A 13,967-nucleotide genomic window follows, 5' to 3' on the forward strand; every position below is an offset into this window, starting at 1 on the left:
CCTGGAGCCTTGCCTGAGATTGAACTAACAACCTTGTGGCTGGAGTACTGGCAGTTAACCACTGTGCTATCAGGGCTAAAAACTCAAGACTTCTGACATTCTCATGAACTCTGTCTCTTAGGACTTTTTTTTTAATCACAATATTTAAAAAGTGTGTGTGTGTGCAAACTGTAATAAAATCCTGGTGCACCTTCATGTTTTGTGACATGTTTCATCCAGCACTTGGTGAAATTACACTTTTGGTCATGCTGTTTTAGGGATTCTGGCAGTTGTAATTAAAAATAATATTCTCAACTCTAATATCATTATTATCTAAATGATGGAGGTTGAGGAACCCGTGAACCTCAAGATGAAGTTGGATTCATCATCTGACTTCCATCAGAACCCACCAGCATGACTAATGGCCAGCTATGATGGGAATTATTGTCAATTGTAACAGGATGCCTCAGATGCGTCTGCTCATGAATTAAATGATATTTCTCAGTTTTCAAAATCTTTTGTCCAATCATATCTGTAACTTTATTATTCTAGTGCTGTCTGTTCCTTAATCTTGTTTTGAAAAGTAGCTAGCTACTTCCAGGAAACTCATGAACGTTGCCAATCATTAATATTCAGGGGCATGCTATCGAGACAGTTCTGTTTATTGGCTCTATTTGTTGGTAGTCTTTTTCTGTTTTGACAGTTATAATTACCTACCTATTACATCTTGGCCAGCACATTTACCACTGTGTATACATATGGTAGAAAGCCATAGCAATATTGGATCCATGTTGCTTGGGCCAGAATGATGTTCACAGCCAAAACCATGTGTTTGCCATGTGTACATTTTGCAGCTTCACATTAATCTAATACAATTATCCAAAATGAGTACTTTTTTTCATAGACACTACCAGAAAGAAATAAAGATCTTGTCATGCTTATCAGTTGCAATGGATCATATTCTGTGGGAACAATATTTTTTTCCTGAAGCTACTGAAATAAAAGCAAATATTCTGTGTTTTGCTTTAAAAACAAAGAACTGTGCACTGTGCCTCAACTAATTTGGGCACCCTTGCTTTGTTTGGAAGGAATGGGAGAAAAAAACATCCATAGCTGCCTTTGGAGATGCATTAAATAAATATCACATTATGTTGATTTCAACACATCATGCAGAAGCGAGCACACGACTAGTTTACATATTTTTTTAAATGTCACAATGAAATGCAGATGGAAGCTAATCAGAAACATTTGTATGTTGTTCAAAGTCTACACTGTAAAAAAAAAAAGAGGGAACTCCTTAATTTAATTTGTATTGGATTTTCATGGCATTTTCTCTAATGCCACCAATATGGGGTTCAAAATAGATCATTATCTGTGAAATAATGTGCCTTTTAAATAGAAAGTTTTACATCATGAAACATTTGCTGTTCAGGATGGTATACTGCTTGGAGATGGTAAGCATGCATAGTGTGTTAATCACATTTTTGCAGGTAATGTGAAGAAATGTCTTTCTAGAAAGCTTGTTTGTGATAGATGTGCAACTGCTTGAATGGACTTGTTCCTAAATTGGTTTATAATGTAAGTACATTATACAGCTACATGACTACAATGTACACTTGATTTCTCTTCTGTATTCATGAGGCACAAAGAATACTAGAAATACAAAATTAAACATTTTGAGGCCAGGCTTTGCTCCAGTACTTGAAACATGTGATTCGATCTTCACATGTATTTTACTTTCAAGAAAAGCTTGCATCAGAACTCTGAGTAACATTAGGTGAATGGGTTGAACAGTTTCCATTATTCAGTTTGTCTGGTTTTAGTACCAGGATAACTGTCAAATGAGGTTGATCTAGGGGCATTATTAATTATCAGATCTCCTTTTTTAAATCTTCCCAGTAAAAAAGTGACAGCACATTTAAGACTAACTGGTTTTTATTTTTGCACGAGCTTTTGTGGATATAAACTTCTTCAGATGCAGTACAGAGTGATAATGAATCCTCAGGTATAAAGAATATTTACACAGTAAATGGAATGAAATGTAACAGGATCCAGAAAAATGTAATAATAATAATAATAATAATAATAATAATAATAATATGATTTATTTGTATACCGCTTTTCCTACGATCAAAGCGGTTTACAGCATACATATGCATATACAACAACAAAGCAAGTAACAAAAAAAAAAAAAACCTCTGCTTCTCTCCCCTCAAGATGGAGGTCGGGGGGAGGGCTCTTCAACTTGGCAGGCAGAGGCCTGTTGTTTCTTGCCTGCTTCTCTCCCCTCAAGATGGAGGTCGGGGGGAGGGCTCTTCAACTTGGCAGGCAGAGGCCTGTTGTTTCTTGCCTGCTTCTCTCCCCTCAAGATGGAGGTCGGGGGGAGGGCTCTTCAACTTGGCAGGCAGAGGCCTGTTGTTTCTTGCCTGCTTCTCTCCCCTCAAGATGGAGGTCGGGGGGAGGGCTCTTCAACTTGGCAGGCAGAGGCCTGTTGTTTCTTGCCTGCTTCTCTCCCCTCAAGATGGAGGTCGGGGGGAGGGCTCTTCAACTTGGCAGGCAGAGGCCTGTTGTTTCTTGCCTGCTTCTCTCCCCTCAAGATGGTGGTCGGGGGGAGGGCTCTTCAACTTGGCAGGCAGAGGCCTGTTGTTTCTTGCCTGCTTCTCTCCCCTCAAGATGGTGGTCGGGGGGAGGGCTCTTCAACTTGGCAGGCAGAGGCCTGTTGTTTCTTGCCCGCTTCTCTCCCCTCAAGATGGAGGTCGGGGGGAGGGCTCTTCAACTTGGCAGGCAGAGGCCTGTTGTTTCTTGCCCGCTTCCCTCCCCTCAAGATGGAGGTCGGGGGGAGGGCTCTTCAACTTGGCAGGCAGAGGCCTGTTGTTTCTTGCCCGCTTCTCTCCCCTCAAGATGGAGGTCGGGGGGAGGGCTCTTCAACTTGGCAGGCAGAGGCCTGTTGTTTCTTGCCCGCTTCTCTCCCCTCAAGATGGAGGTCGGGGGGAGGGCTCTTCAACTTGGCAGGCAGAGGCCTGTTGTTTCTTGCCCGCTTCTCTCCCCTCAAGATGGTGGTCGGGGGGAGGGCTCTTCAACTTGGCAGGCAGAGGCCTGTTGTTTCTTGCCTGCTTCTCTCCCCTCAAGATGGAGGTCGGGGGGAGGGCTCTTCAACTTGGCAGGCAGAGGCCTGTTGTTTCTTGCCCGCTTCTCTCCCCTCAAGATGGAGGTCGGGGGGAGGGCTCTTCAACTTGGCAGGCAGAGGCCTGTTGTTTCTTGCCTGCTTCTCTCCCCTCAAGATGGTGGTCGGGGGGAGGGCTCTTCAACTTGGCAGGCAGAGGCCTGTTGTTTCTTGCCTGCTTCTCTCCCCTCAAGATGGAGGTCGGGGGGAGGGCTCTTCAACTTGGCAGGCAGAGGCCTGTTGTTTCTTGCCTGCTTCTCTCCCCTCAAGATGGAGGTCGGGGGGAGGGCTCTTCAACTTGGCAGGCAGAGGCCTGTTGTTTCTTGCCTGCTTCTCTCCCCTCAAGATGGAGGTCGGGGGGAGGGCTCTTCAACTTGGCAGGCAGAGGCCTGTTGTTTCTTGCCTGCTTCTCTCCCCTCAAGATGGTGGTCGGGGGGAGGGCTCTTCAACTTGGCAGGCAGAGGCCTGTTGTTTCTTGCCTGCTTCTCTCCCCTCAAGATGGAGGTCAGGGGGAGGGCTCATGACCCTTGCCCTAAATTGTCAAAGGGCTGTGTAATGCTATATAGGTCTTTCAGATATTTACATTGGTCAGTTAGTATGTATATATGAAAACAATAAATCTGCTTACCAAAAGTCAGTTTTCTTGGGTTTAAAACTCTCTTTAAAAAGATTCCTTTTGTAATATTTGCAGTGGTGAGTACTCTTATATTAATACATGTATACTATGAAGCCATTGTCTTTGTTCATACCTCTGTTAATGGATTGGAATTTGTAAATATAATTCAATCAGCAGTGTCTCATAGAAACATAAAATTGGAATGGATCACAAGGGCCATTCAGTCCAACCCCCTGTCATGTATGAACACACAGTCAAAGCACACCTGACAAATCACCATCCAAAGAAGAAGACGCCACCGCTCTCTGAGGAGCGTGTTCCACTATTGAACAGCTCTTACTGTCAGGAAGTTCTTCCTACTATTTAGCTGCAGGCTCTTTCCCTGTAGCTTGAATCCATTGCTCTGTGACCTAGGTGCCATTTCCACTATTTTGCTGCGATTCTGACTCTAATTCTGACTCGAATCTGACCCATTGTTCCCATTAAAAATGGGTGCAAACAGACCCAGGTTTTTTTACCCCTGTTTTTGTTCCCATTGGTATTTTCTCTGTGGTAATTTGAAGCAGTTTATTTTGTTCCCCGTTCCCATTGCCCTTCTGGAACCTCTTTTTAAAAAAAATCAGCTGTAAATCAAGCGCTTAAGCGCTTGACGTCACAGCCAATCAGTCGCTGAGGCACTTTCCCCCTCTGGGAAAGGAAGAAGGAGCCTCTATTCCCCTCAAATCTATTCTCTGGAAGAGAGAAGTAGCCACTATTCCTCCCAAACCCCTCTGTATCCAAGGCTATTCTGTGTCTTCCCATAGTTCCTCCAGAAGAGAGAAAGAGCCACTATTTGTCCTAGACCCCTCTGCATCCAAGGCTATTCTGTGTCTTCCCATAGTTCCTCCAGAAGAGAGAAAGAGCCACTATTCATCCTAAATCCCTTTGCATCCAAGGCTATTCTGTATCTTCCCATAGTTCCTCTGGAAGAGAGAAAGAGCCTCAATTCCCCCAAATCCCTTTGTCTCCCCCATTGCTCCCTGGGCTGTCGGGGGGGGGGTGGCAATCAAGCAGGCATGTACTGCAAAGCCCATCTGCTGCTCAGGCGTTCAGGCGCTCAGGTAGAGGCGAAAAAAGAAAAAAATAGTTTAAAATGGTGTTCAATGGCTCTCCTCACACATTGGTCTATGAATGTGGAGCAGAGGGGAGGTTGCAGGAGGAGTAATGTGTTTACTGCATTTGGAGCTCAATGTAGCATGATCACCTTACCCTGCTTCCCACTCCACCAGGGGAAAGGCTATGCCAATGGAAGAAAACGGTGCCGGCGATGCAGAAAGAGAACAAAGAGGGTGACACCCCCAGGCCAGCCCCTTGAGCGCTGCTCCTCCCATCTCCAGGTTCCCAAATCAGACACCCTTTCGTTTCCATTCATTTGCCCTGAATCAGACTCAGGAGGCATAGGAAAACTCGCTTTAAAACCACTGTTTTTAAAAATCGATTTATCGGCCTATAATTCGGGTTTTCCTAGATAAATCAAATCAGATTCTAATCTCAATGGGAATGATTTCAGAGCAATGCAGGTCGGATTCGTGCTCAAATGGAAACGATGCACCCATGATTCGCATCCAGACCTGCATTATAGTCCAATGGGAATGACCCCCTAGTCTCTGAAGCAGCAGAAAACAAGCCTGACTAATTTGGCTTCCAGCCACCTCCCTGGCAGTCTATCCCTTCAACTACCTTGTAATCAAGTGATAATGTTCCACTTCCATCTATCCTCTGGGTAAATAGTGACCATCCTCCTGAGTGATCTAGCCCCAACTACCACCAATGCTCCCAGCAAGATTACGAAGTCATGACCATGGCTGGAGCAAGTTACTGTCAGGAGAAGTAACAGGAAGCATTAGGGAAAGTTGTCTAGCTCCAGAGTTTCCTTTCAGTATTGTTGGGACCTTGGATGGGGGAAATCTGTTTCAGTATTGCAGGGATGGTGGATGTCTGCCTGGAATAACTCCCAAACTGATTAAACTGAAAAGAGATTGAAAGGGCAAGAAGATATCAGTATTTTCTTTCACCTAAAAGCTTTGGTGTTGATTGGGGTTCAAGGCAGGGAATGGAAAGAATGTTCAAAAGTATTTTAAAAATGGTAAAGGAAAAAATAAATAAAAAACCCACATATTTTTCAAGTGAGTCCCAACAAGAAGACTCCAAGACTGATGAAAATATTCACAGTTGGGGATCTATTCTGTGTGGGGAAAATCACATGTAGTTGTTTGTGCAGGAAACAACATTTTATGTGCAGAAAACTAATATTTCTGTACAGATATTTCTATTATTTTCTGCACAGCTAAAGCTGTTTTCTGCACAGAAAAAGCTGCAATTGGGAATATCTTCAGCACAAAATTCACACATAGTTAGCACACATAGAAAGCAAAATAATTTTCTGTGCAGAAAATACTGTTTTCTGAGAAAATCAGATATGTGTTTTTTCCCCCAGAGAATAAGCACTTAATTGTGCCTAGCCTTTAAAAACTGCATGCTTTTCAAAGATTTTCTTATGGTGGGAAGAAAATTGCTAAAACTGCTTTTGTTTCCTTTGAGAAGAAAAATAGTGAAGAACTACATCACTAATCCATAGTCATTTGGGAGGGAAAAAATAACTGGAAGTGCTGCTGCCCAAGTTATAAAAAGTTACATTTAAGCAACAACAACAAAATAATCCTGAAATCAGTTCTAGTAAGTCTTCTGGGCCCAGATATTATTTGGCTCTGCCAGATCTGCATATAGTCCTGTAAATCAATGGAAAAATCAAATATTTTAACATAATTAGGATTGGGTGTCAGTTAGGTTCTGCAACATTTTGTTCCAGCCTGTCATTTGTCTATAGTTAACGTCATTTGAGAGATTCTTGCACTTTGGCTTATGTTGTGAAAATAACACCATCCCCACACAAGAAAGAGGTATTGGCTGATCTAAGGTTAACCATGAGGTTTTCAGATCTTCAGGTCTTATTTGCTACTGGAGCCACACAAAACAAAGCTTGAAAGGAAAGGGAGAAATATCCCAGATGGCCTTATAATAACAAACTGTCATAGGCTGTTAAGAGACTGGAGAGGGAAAACTCACAAACCTGACAAACACGGAACAGTTGTTGGGACAGAAAGGAGTGTCTGGAACAACAAACATATTATTATGGTATAAGTTTTTGTGGGATGCAATCTGCTACACCAGATGCATGAAAATATTATGTTGAACTCTAGGCATATGTAGAAATGGGTGGGTGGGATTTGTACAAGTGAAATCAGGGGGAATTTAAATGTACAAAGTATAGACTATGGCAATAGGAGGAAGCAATTAAGGTTTCTAACCATGCCACTTCCGCCTGACTTATCTACCTCTCTTGGCTCTCCCTCATACAAACTGTCACTACTCTGGCCTTAAAGGGAGAGAACAGAACCCACCATCTGTTGGACATACCCCTCTCCTTTTGTTCCTTGTGCCTTTTATAACATAAGCCAGAGGGCAGGGAACTGTCAAATTAAAATTTGTATGAAGTTCTGGGAGCCTTTTGGCTGAAGTTGATGTTAACTCCCTTCAAGTCCTTTGACTTATGGTGGCACTATGAATGAGAGACCTTCAAGTCACTCTGTCATCCACCACCCTGCTCAGATCTTGCTGACTGAAGGCTGTGGCTTCCCTGATTGCACTTTGTTGTTGTGTGCCTTCAAGTCTTTCCCAGTTTATGGCAACCCTAAGGCAAACCTACCATGGGGTTTTCTGAGCCTGAAAGTATGTGACTCACTCAAGGTCATTCAGTTGGTTTCCATGGCTGAGTGGGGAATTGAACCCTGGTCTCTAGAGTCATAGTCCAATGCTCAAACCCCTACACCATGCCGGCTTTAGGATAAATTGAACCTATCTATCTGGAATGTGGTCTTTCTCCTTTTAACTTCCTTCCTATCTTATCATACATTATTTTCCTTTCTAGTAAATCATGTCTTCTTGTGATATGGCCAAATTACGGCAGGCTCAGTTTAGTCATCTTGGCTTCTAGGGAGAGTATAGACCTGATTTGTTCTAGGACCATTTATTTTTCTTTCTAGCAGTGTATAGTATCCACAGAACTCTACTGCAGCACTACATCTGAAATGGCTGAAGGGTGGGGTATAATGTTCTAAAAAAAATAGCAACTATATCTCTATATCTCTTGTACTATATTAATTAATAAAGTGTCTAAGCAAAGAGAAAAAATAAACTAAATACCAACAAAGGGCCTGTTTTTCTTTGTTTAAAATTCAAACAACAAACCTTGAATTTCTAATAGCCTCAGATACAGACCAACAAGAATGAACAGGAGGCCTACAATACAAAACTTAAACTACAGAATAACTACAGCAGCGGCCCCACAAATCTGGAATAGTCTTCCCGACGAGCTCCGTCTTATCACCCCCCTGGAAACATTTAAAAAGAGGCTTAAAACCTTCCTCTTCTGTCAAGCCTTCCACCCTGGAAAATGAAGTCATGTACTCTGATCCCATTGACTCTCTACCTCACCCTATTGATTGATTGATTGATTGATTGATTGAATGATTGTTATTAGATTGTATATTGTATTTAGTGCTCTTGGTTTTATCTATTTTATGATGTGTTTTGTAATTGGTTTTAAACTCTATGTAAACCACTTTGATCTTTTTGGAAAAGTGGTATATAAATAAAATTATTATTATTATTATTATTATTATTATTATTCATATTTACAAGGACATCGTAGTTGAAGTTCTGCTACACTGACCCCATCCTTATTGTCCTTCTGCTGGAGAGAGCCTTTTTTAATTCAGGCAGGCTTTCAGTAACTGAAAAGCTGTTAAGGCCAATGTGTTTAATGGGTGGGTGTAGAGTTCTTAAGTTTATTTTAATTATTTTAATTGATATCCTTTCAAAACTGTTTTCAATGCCATTGTATTTTAATATGCAAAGGGATCTGGGAGCATTGTTGACAGTAATTGTGCAAAGGAAGTTGTAGCATAAGCTTGATCTACTTCCTCAGATGCATGGAGACATGCATTTTAGCTTTTAATAAAGGTCTTATAGCTTTTAAACAAGTATTTTCACATTATAGTTTATAGTCGTTTTATTATACTTGGTTGTTGTTTTTAATTATCTTGTGAGCCTCTGCCTCTTAGCTCTGGCAGAAAGGCAGGATATAAACCAAATAAAGAAAAATAAGGAAGCAAATAAGTAAAAAGGTATGTAGGGTTGCTACAGAAACACATACATTGTTTTTCAGAAATGTTATTCACTTCTCTCATTATTAAAAAAAAAAAAAAACAAAGTCATTATACTGTTATAGCTTTCTCTGGCTTTTATTCGTGAATGAAGATTCAAGAAGGACTCATCCCATGCTTTCTACAAGCACATTGATAACAAAAACAAAACAAAACAAACAATTATAGTAACAGCCAGCCAGCATGCTGTAGTGGCTTGAGAATTGGAGTAAGATTCCAGATAGGCTTGCTAGGTTGGATATGGAATAGGGCTCATCTAACTTCAGTCTTGAATAGATCATGGTGGTGGAGGGGTGGATAGTGAGCATGGAGGACTGCCCAGCTTTGTCTCTGGTTCCTCTGTACCTTCTCCGATGCTCTCCACTGGTGAGTCAATACTTATGTTGGGAGTGAATTGCTAAAGATGACATTTGGAAGTTAAGAAAAGTCAGGTACCTTTGCCTTGCTTGAGATTCTTTTATAATTCCTTATCTTGCTCCATGATCTGATCAGTACTAAAGTTATAGAAGCCTTGTCCCCTAGCAAACCTAGTTCAGGACAGTAGGCTAGAGCTCTCTGACAAAGACTTCTAAGTGCCTCACCAAACTACGAATCCTAGGATATAATAGGAAGGAACCACAAGGCAAAACTCAATAGCTCTAGTGCAGATCTCCTCTTGATTGTCACCATTCTTTTAAAACTATAGCAAGGAAGAGCAGTATGGCTAAGCAGTGTCAGTTCTGGTTAGTACTTGGTGGGAGACCATCAATGAATACCAGGTGCTGGAGGCTGTATTTCAGAGGAAGGAACTGGTAAAACCACCTCTGAATATTCCTTGCCTAAGAAAATAATAATAATAATAATAATAATAATAATAATAATAATAATAATAAATTTCTTACCTGCCTGTCCCCATGGATCAAGGTAGGGAACAACAACAAATCCACAGTGCTTGTGGATTGTTGATGTTGTGTTTTATTTATGTTATATCAGTTAAAACACATTAATTAAAACATGCAACACTGCAAATAAGGCATACAAATAAGGACAAATAAGACATACACCTTTTAAAAGAATCCACATTTAAAATTCATCATTTAAATTCACAATTTAAAAATCTTCTGGATAAGCCTGCTGGACCCATTCTTCAATGCTGTTTTAATTCCTGGGATTGCCATAAATCCACAAGCAACTTGATGGTACATACACACACAAGGGAGAGCAGTGTGTTTGCATGAGATTTGGAACTTATTTATTTATTTATTTACTTACTTACTAGATGTATATGTCATCTTTCAACCAGGATGGAACCCAAGGCAGCTTCCTGGACAACACATTGAAGAGGTTTTTGAAAAAAGTTTTAAAACCAATGAGAAATCTCCACATTAAAATGTTATAAAACTGTTTGAACTTCTGAAGGGTCTGCTAGAGCTACTGTATATACTTGACTATAAGATGCCCTCATGTATAAGTCAAGCACAGGTATTGGGGACAAAATTATTGATTTTGATATGACCTGTGGGTACGTCAAGGGCAAAATCTATGCTACATGTAGATGTAGTGGTGTAGTAGTTTGTATGTTGGCCTGTGATTCCAGAGACCAGGGTTCAATTCCCTGCTTGAACATAAAACCCCACTGGGTGACCTTGGGCAAGTCACACTCTCTCAGCCTCAGAGGATGGCAATGACAACTCTCCTCTGAATAAACTTGCCATAAGACAGAAAGGACTTGGGAGTTTATCACATGGGACAGGAGGCTCTCAATTTTGAAAGAGAAGATAGCGAGGTCAATTTGAAAATTCACGCAATTACGTGATTACTTATCACACCTTAAATTTGCTGCCTCCCCGAACGCGACCCAGATTCTGTGCAAAGTAAGCCATCACATTGGTGGGTTCTTAATTGTGAATTGGCACCCTTGCGCATGCTCAGTGAAATTCCAGATAACTGGAGCATAGCATATTTAGGCGAGTGAGAGAGAGGAACCAAGGAACCCCACAATTTACAAAAGAGGTTGGAGAAGGGCGGGAAGAATGGTTGAAAGAACATGTGCTATTCACGTTAAAACAAGCATATATTCACTCTTGTCACGTTAAAACGTAAATATAATGGTTATCCAATAGCTCCGGGTCCATGCCTTTTAATTACCAGGCAGCAGCCCTCCCTCAGCAATGCTGAAGGACAAGCGGAAGCAAAGTTGAAGCGGAATTGCAGCGAGGCTTCATGGGAACCCCCCCCCCGTCCAGATTGGGGGGGGGGGGGACCAGGACCAAAGGAGACATGTACATCACACCAAACAACAGTGCACTGATTGCGAAGTTGCCTAGGAACAGGGTTTGTGACTTCGCTAGTTCACCGAATTTACTTAAGTGTGGATTGACGTGTGATTGTGTTCGAGGTGTGTTCGGACTGCCAGCGATTGCGTGTGGTAACCTTCCATGCAATAACATGAATACGCATGATTCCGTTCAGGATGACACTGGATTATACTTCCAATTTCAGTCGTTTGATATCCTCTTTGGAGGCACACAATAGCAACATCAACAACAACACTGCCCCAAGCTGGCCCAATAGTGGTGTAGTGATTTGAGCACTAGACTACAACTCTGGAGACCAGGGTCCGATTCCCCACTTAGCCATGTAAAACCCACTGGGTGACCCTGGGCAAGTCACACTCTCTCTGCTTTAGAAGGAAGGTCATGTCAAATCCGCTCTGAAGAAACATGCCAAGAAAACTTCATCTGAGGGTCACCATGCTTTGGAAAAAACTTGAATGCATAAAACAACAAGAATTCCCCTTTAACTGTCACTTTTATAAGTTTTTAATTATAATTGTAATTTAACCTTTCCTAGCATTATTGTTTTTTCTAGTGATCCATGCCTTCTCATGATGTGTCCAAAGTATGACAACCTCCGTTTTGTCATCTTGGTTTCTAGGGAAATTTCTGGCTTGATCTGTTCCAGGACCTATTTTGTTTGTCTTTTTGGCTGTCCATGGGATCCTCAGCGCTCTTCTCCAGCACAACTCAAATGAATGTTCTTCCTATCTTCTTAGCATAGCTGTGTTAGTATGTGGAATCAGTATGCAGAGAGATCATGTAGCACCTTTGAGACTCAATGAAAGAAGTTGGTAGCATGAGCTTTCGTGGATTTCAGTCTCCTTCCTCAGATTCATACAGTCTATGGGTGACTATATGCATCTGAGGAAGTTCTATCAGCCCTCTATAGCCACAGATTTTTTAATCCACAGAGTCAAGCATCCAAGGCTTCAAAATATCCCCCAAAGGTATAAATTCCAAAGGCCAAACTTTGATTTCCCATTTTATATAAGGGAATTATATATATGTGTGTGTGTGTGTGTGTGTGTGTGTGTATAGAGCTACTCCATTGTACTTAATGGGACGAGCATTCAGGGATTTTGTTATCCATGGGGGATCCTGGAATCAAACCTCTGTGGATATGATGATAATGATGATGATGATGATGATGATGTCCAGCTCTGGCATCCATACATGGAACACAAAGTTAGTATTCTAACTTTTGTGCTGAGTTGTACATCTTTTTCCTTTTAGGACCTTTGCATTTTGGGCTCTGTGCTCGTTCTTTCACAGCCGCCCTCCCCATTCTTAATCTTCTGAGTTCTGGCTGCAGTCTTATCAGGGTTTGATCCCAGGAATGGGAACTGCAGAGCGTAATGTAATACAATATTATAATAATGATGTAGGTTTCTAAAGGAAGGCCAAGGCAGGGTCTAGGCAAGGGCTTCACGTCCCTACTGAGCATGTGCGGAGGCCCAAGGATGCCTTGGCAGCTGCCTCCCCCCTCCCCTCCCCTCCCCTCCCCTCCTTTCCCTTCCAGCCCAAGGCCAATCGCAGGACTCCGCTGGCAGGCAGCTCTTGCAGCAGCAGCAGCAGCAGCAGCAGCAGCATCTCTCTTCCTCCAGACCCTCCCGGGGATGCCCTTCTTAGCCTAGGGTCCGAAGCCCACCGGCTCCTGCACCTGATCGCCTCTCTCCCGCGAGTGGATCGCCTGGGATTTGAATCGGGCTTCTTCCTCTCTTTCTCCCGCTCCCTCTCCATTTGGATCCCACACGTGTTTGGAGAGTGTTTTCGGGAAGCGATCGCGGCTGCTTTGGTTTTGCTCAAGAGGCCGAAGAGAATGGCGAGGGATCTGGCCGGACCTCTGGCTCTCGTCTTGGGTTTGCTTAGCCCTCTTTTGCCTTGGACCCATGCCTTAGACCCATCGCCTCCAATCCCCACAGGTAAGGCATCCGCGGAATCCTCCTTTCCCATTCCTTAAGGCTCATCCGCACTGGAGAAATAACCCGGTTTGGCACCGCTTTAACTTGTCTGGCTCAAGGCTATGGAATTCTGGGAGTTGGAGTTTGTTGTGGGCCCATAGCCTTGAGCCAAACAAAGAGTTAAAGCGGTGCCACTCCGGGTTATTTCTCCGGTGTGAATGTAGCCAGATCTGAGAATGGAGTCTTTTTGGCAGGAAGTTGTTGTGATGGGGAAAACTCCTTTCGTTGGAGTCGGGATGGGAGAAGCCCATTCAATGTTCTTTAGTTGCAAGGCAAAGTTTTATATCAAAGGGTTACTTTGTATCAAAGGCAAACAAGGAGAGAAAAGGGTCCCTTCTATAATCTCACACAAAATGTTGCAGATTCCTCCAGTTTGTAAGACTCCCTGCCCTGAAGTTTCTGGATGAAGTTTTTGTGGCTGTGGGTGGCTGAATCCTCCTCGAATCCTATTCTGGGAGAAAGGCGGAAAGGTTGGAAATACAAATAAATCATACAATCCTGTTGTGTGTTTATATGTGCCTTCAAGCTGCTTGTGGATTTCTGGGGACCTCATGAAGTTCGCAGGGCTTTCTCAGGCCAGAGAGAGTCAGAGGTACTTTTGCCAGTTTTGCCAGTTTGTTCTGAAATTGCCCTGATCCCAAATAGACTCACAATTGCAGTTGTTGT

The 13,967-nt window shown here is 42.5% G+C and overlaps 1 protein-coding gene across 1 annotated transcript in view; it reads left to right on the forward strand.

Moving 5' to 3' along the window:
- Window positions 1–9,328: 9,328 nt before the first annotated feature.
- The window catches only part of LOC149318150 (procollagen-lysine,2-oxoglutarate 5-dioxygenase 2-like), a 96,633-nt gene continuing 91,994 nt past the window's right edge, over window positions 9,329–13,967 (forward strand). Inside the window, exons 1-2 of the mRNA XM_089508071.1 lie at window positions 9,329–9,388; window positions 12,860–13,262. Of these exons, the coding sequence (XP_089364197.1) occupies window positions 9,329–9,388; window positions 12,860–13,262 (463 nt within the window). The remainder of the gene's footprint in view (window positions 9,389–12,859; window positions 13,263–13,967) is intronic.

Source organism: Sceloporus occidentalis, unplaced genomic scaffold (assembly GCF_023333645.1).
Source record: "Sceloporus occidentalis isolate IW3139 unplaced genomic scaffold, rSceOcc1.0.p SCAF_2, whole genome shotgun sequence".
Taxonomy (NCBI): Eukaryota; Metazoa; Chordata; class Lepidosauria; order Squamata; family Phrynosomatidae; genus Sceloporus; species Sceloporus occidentalis.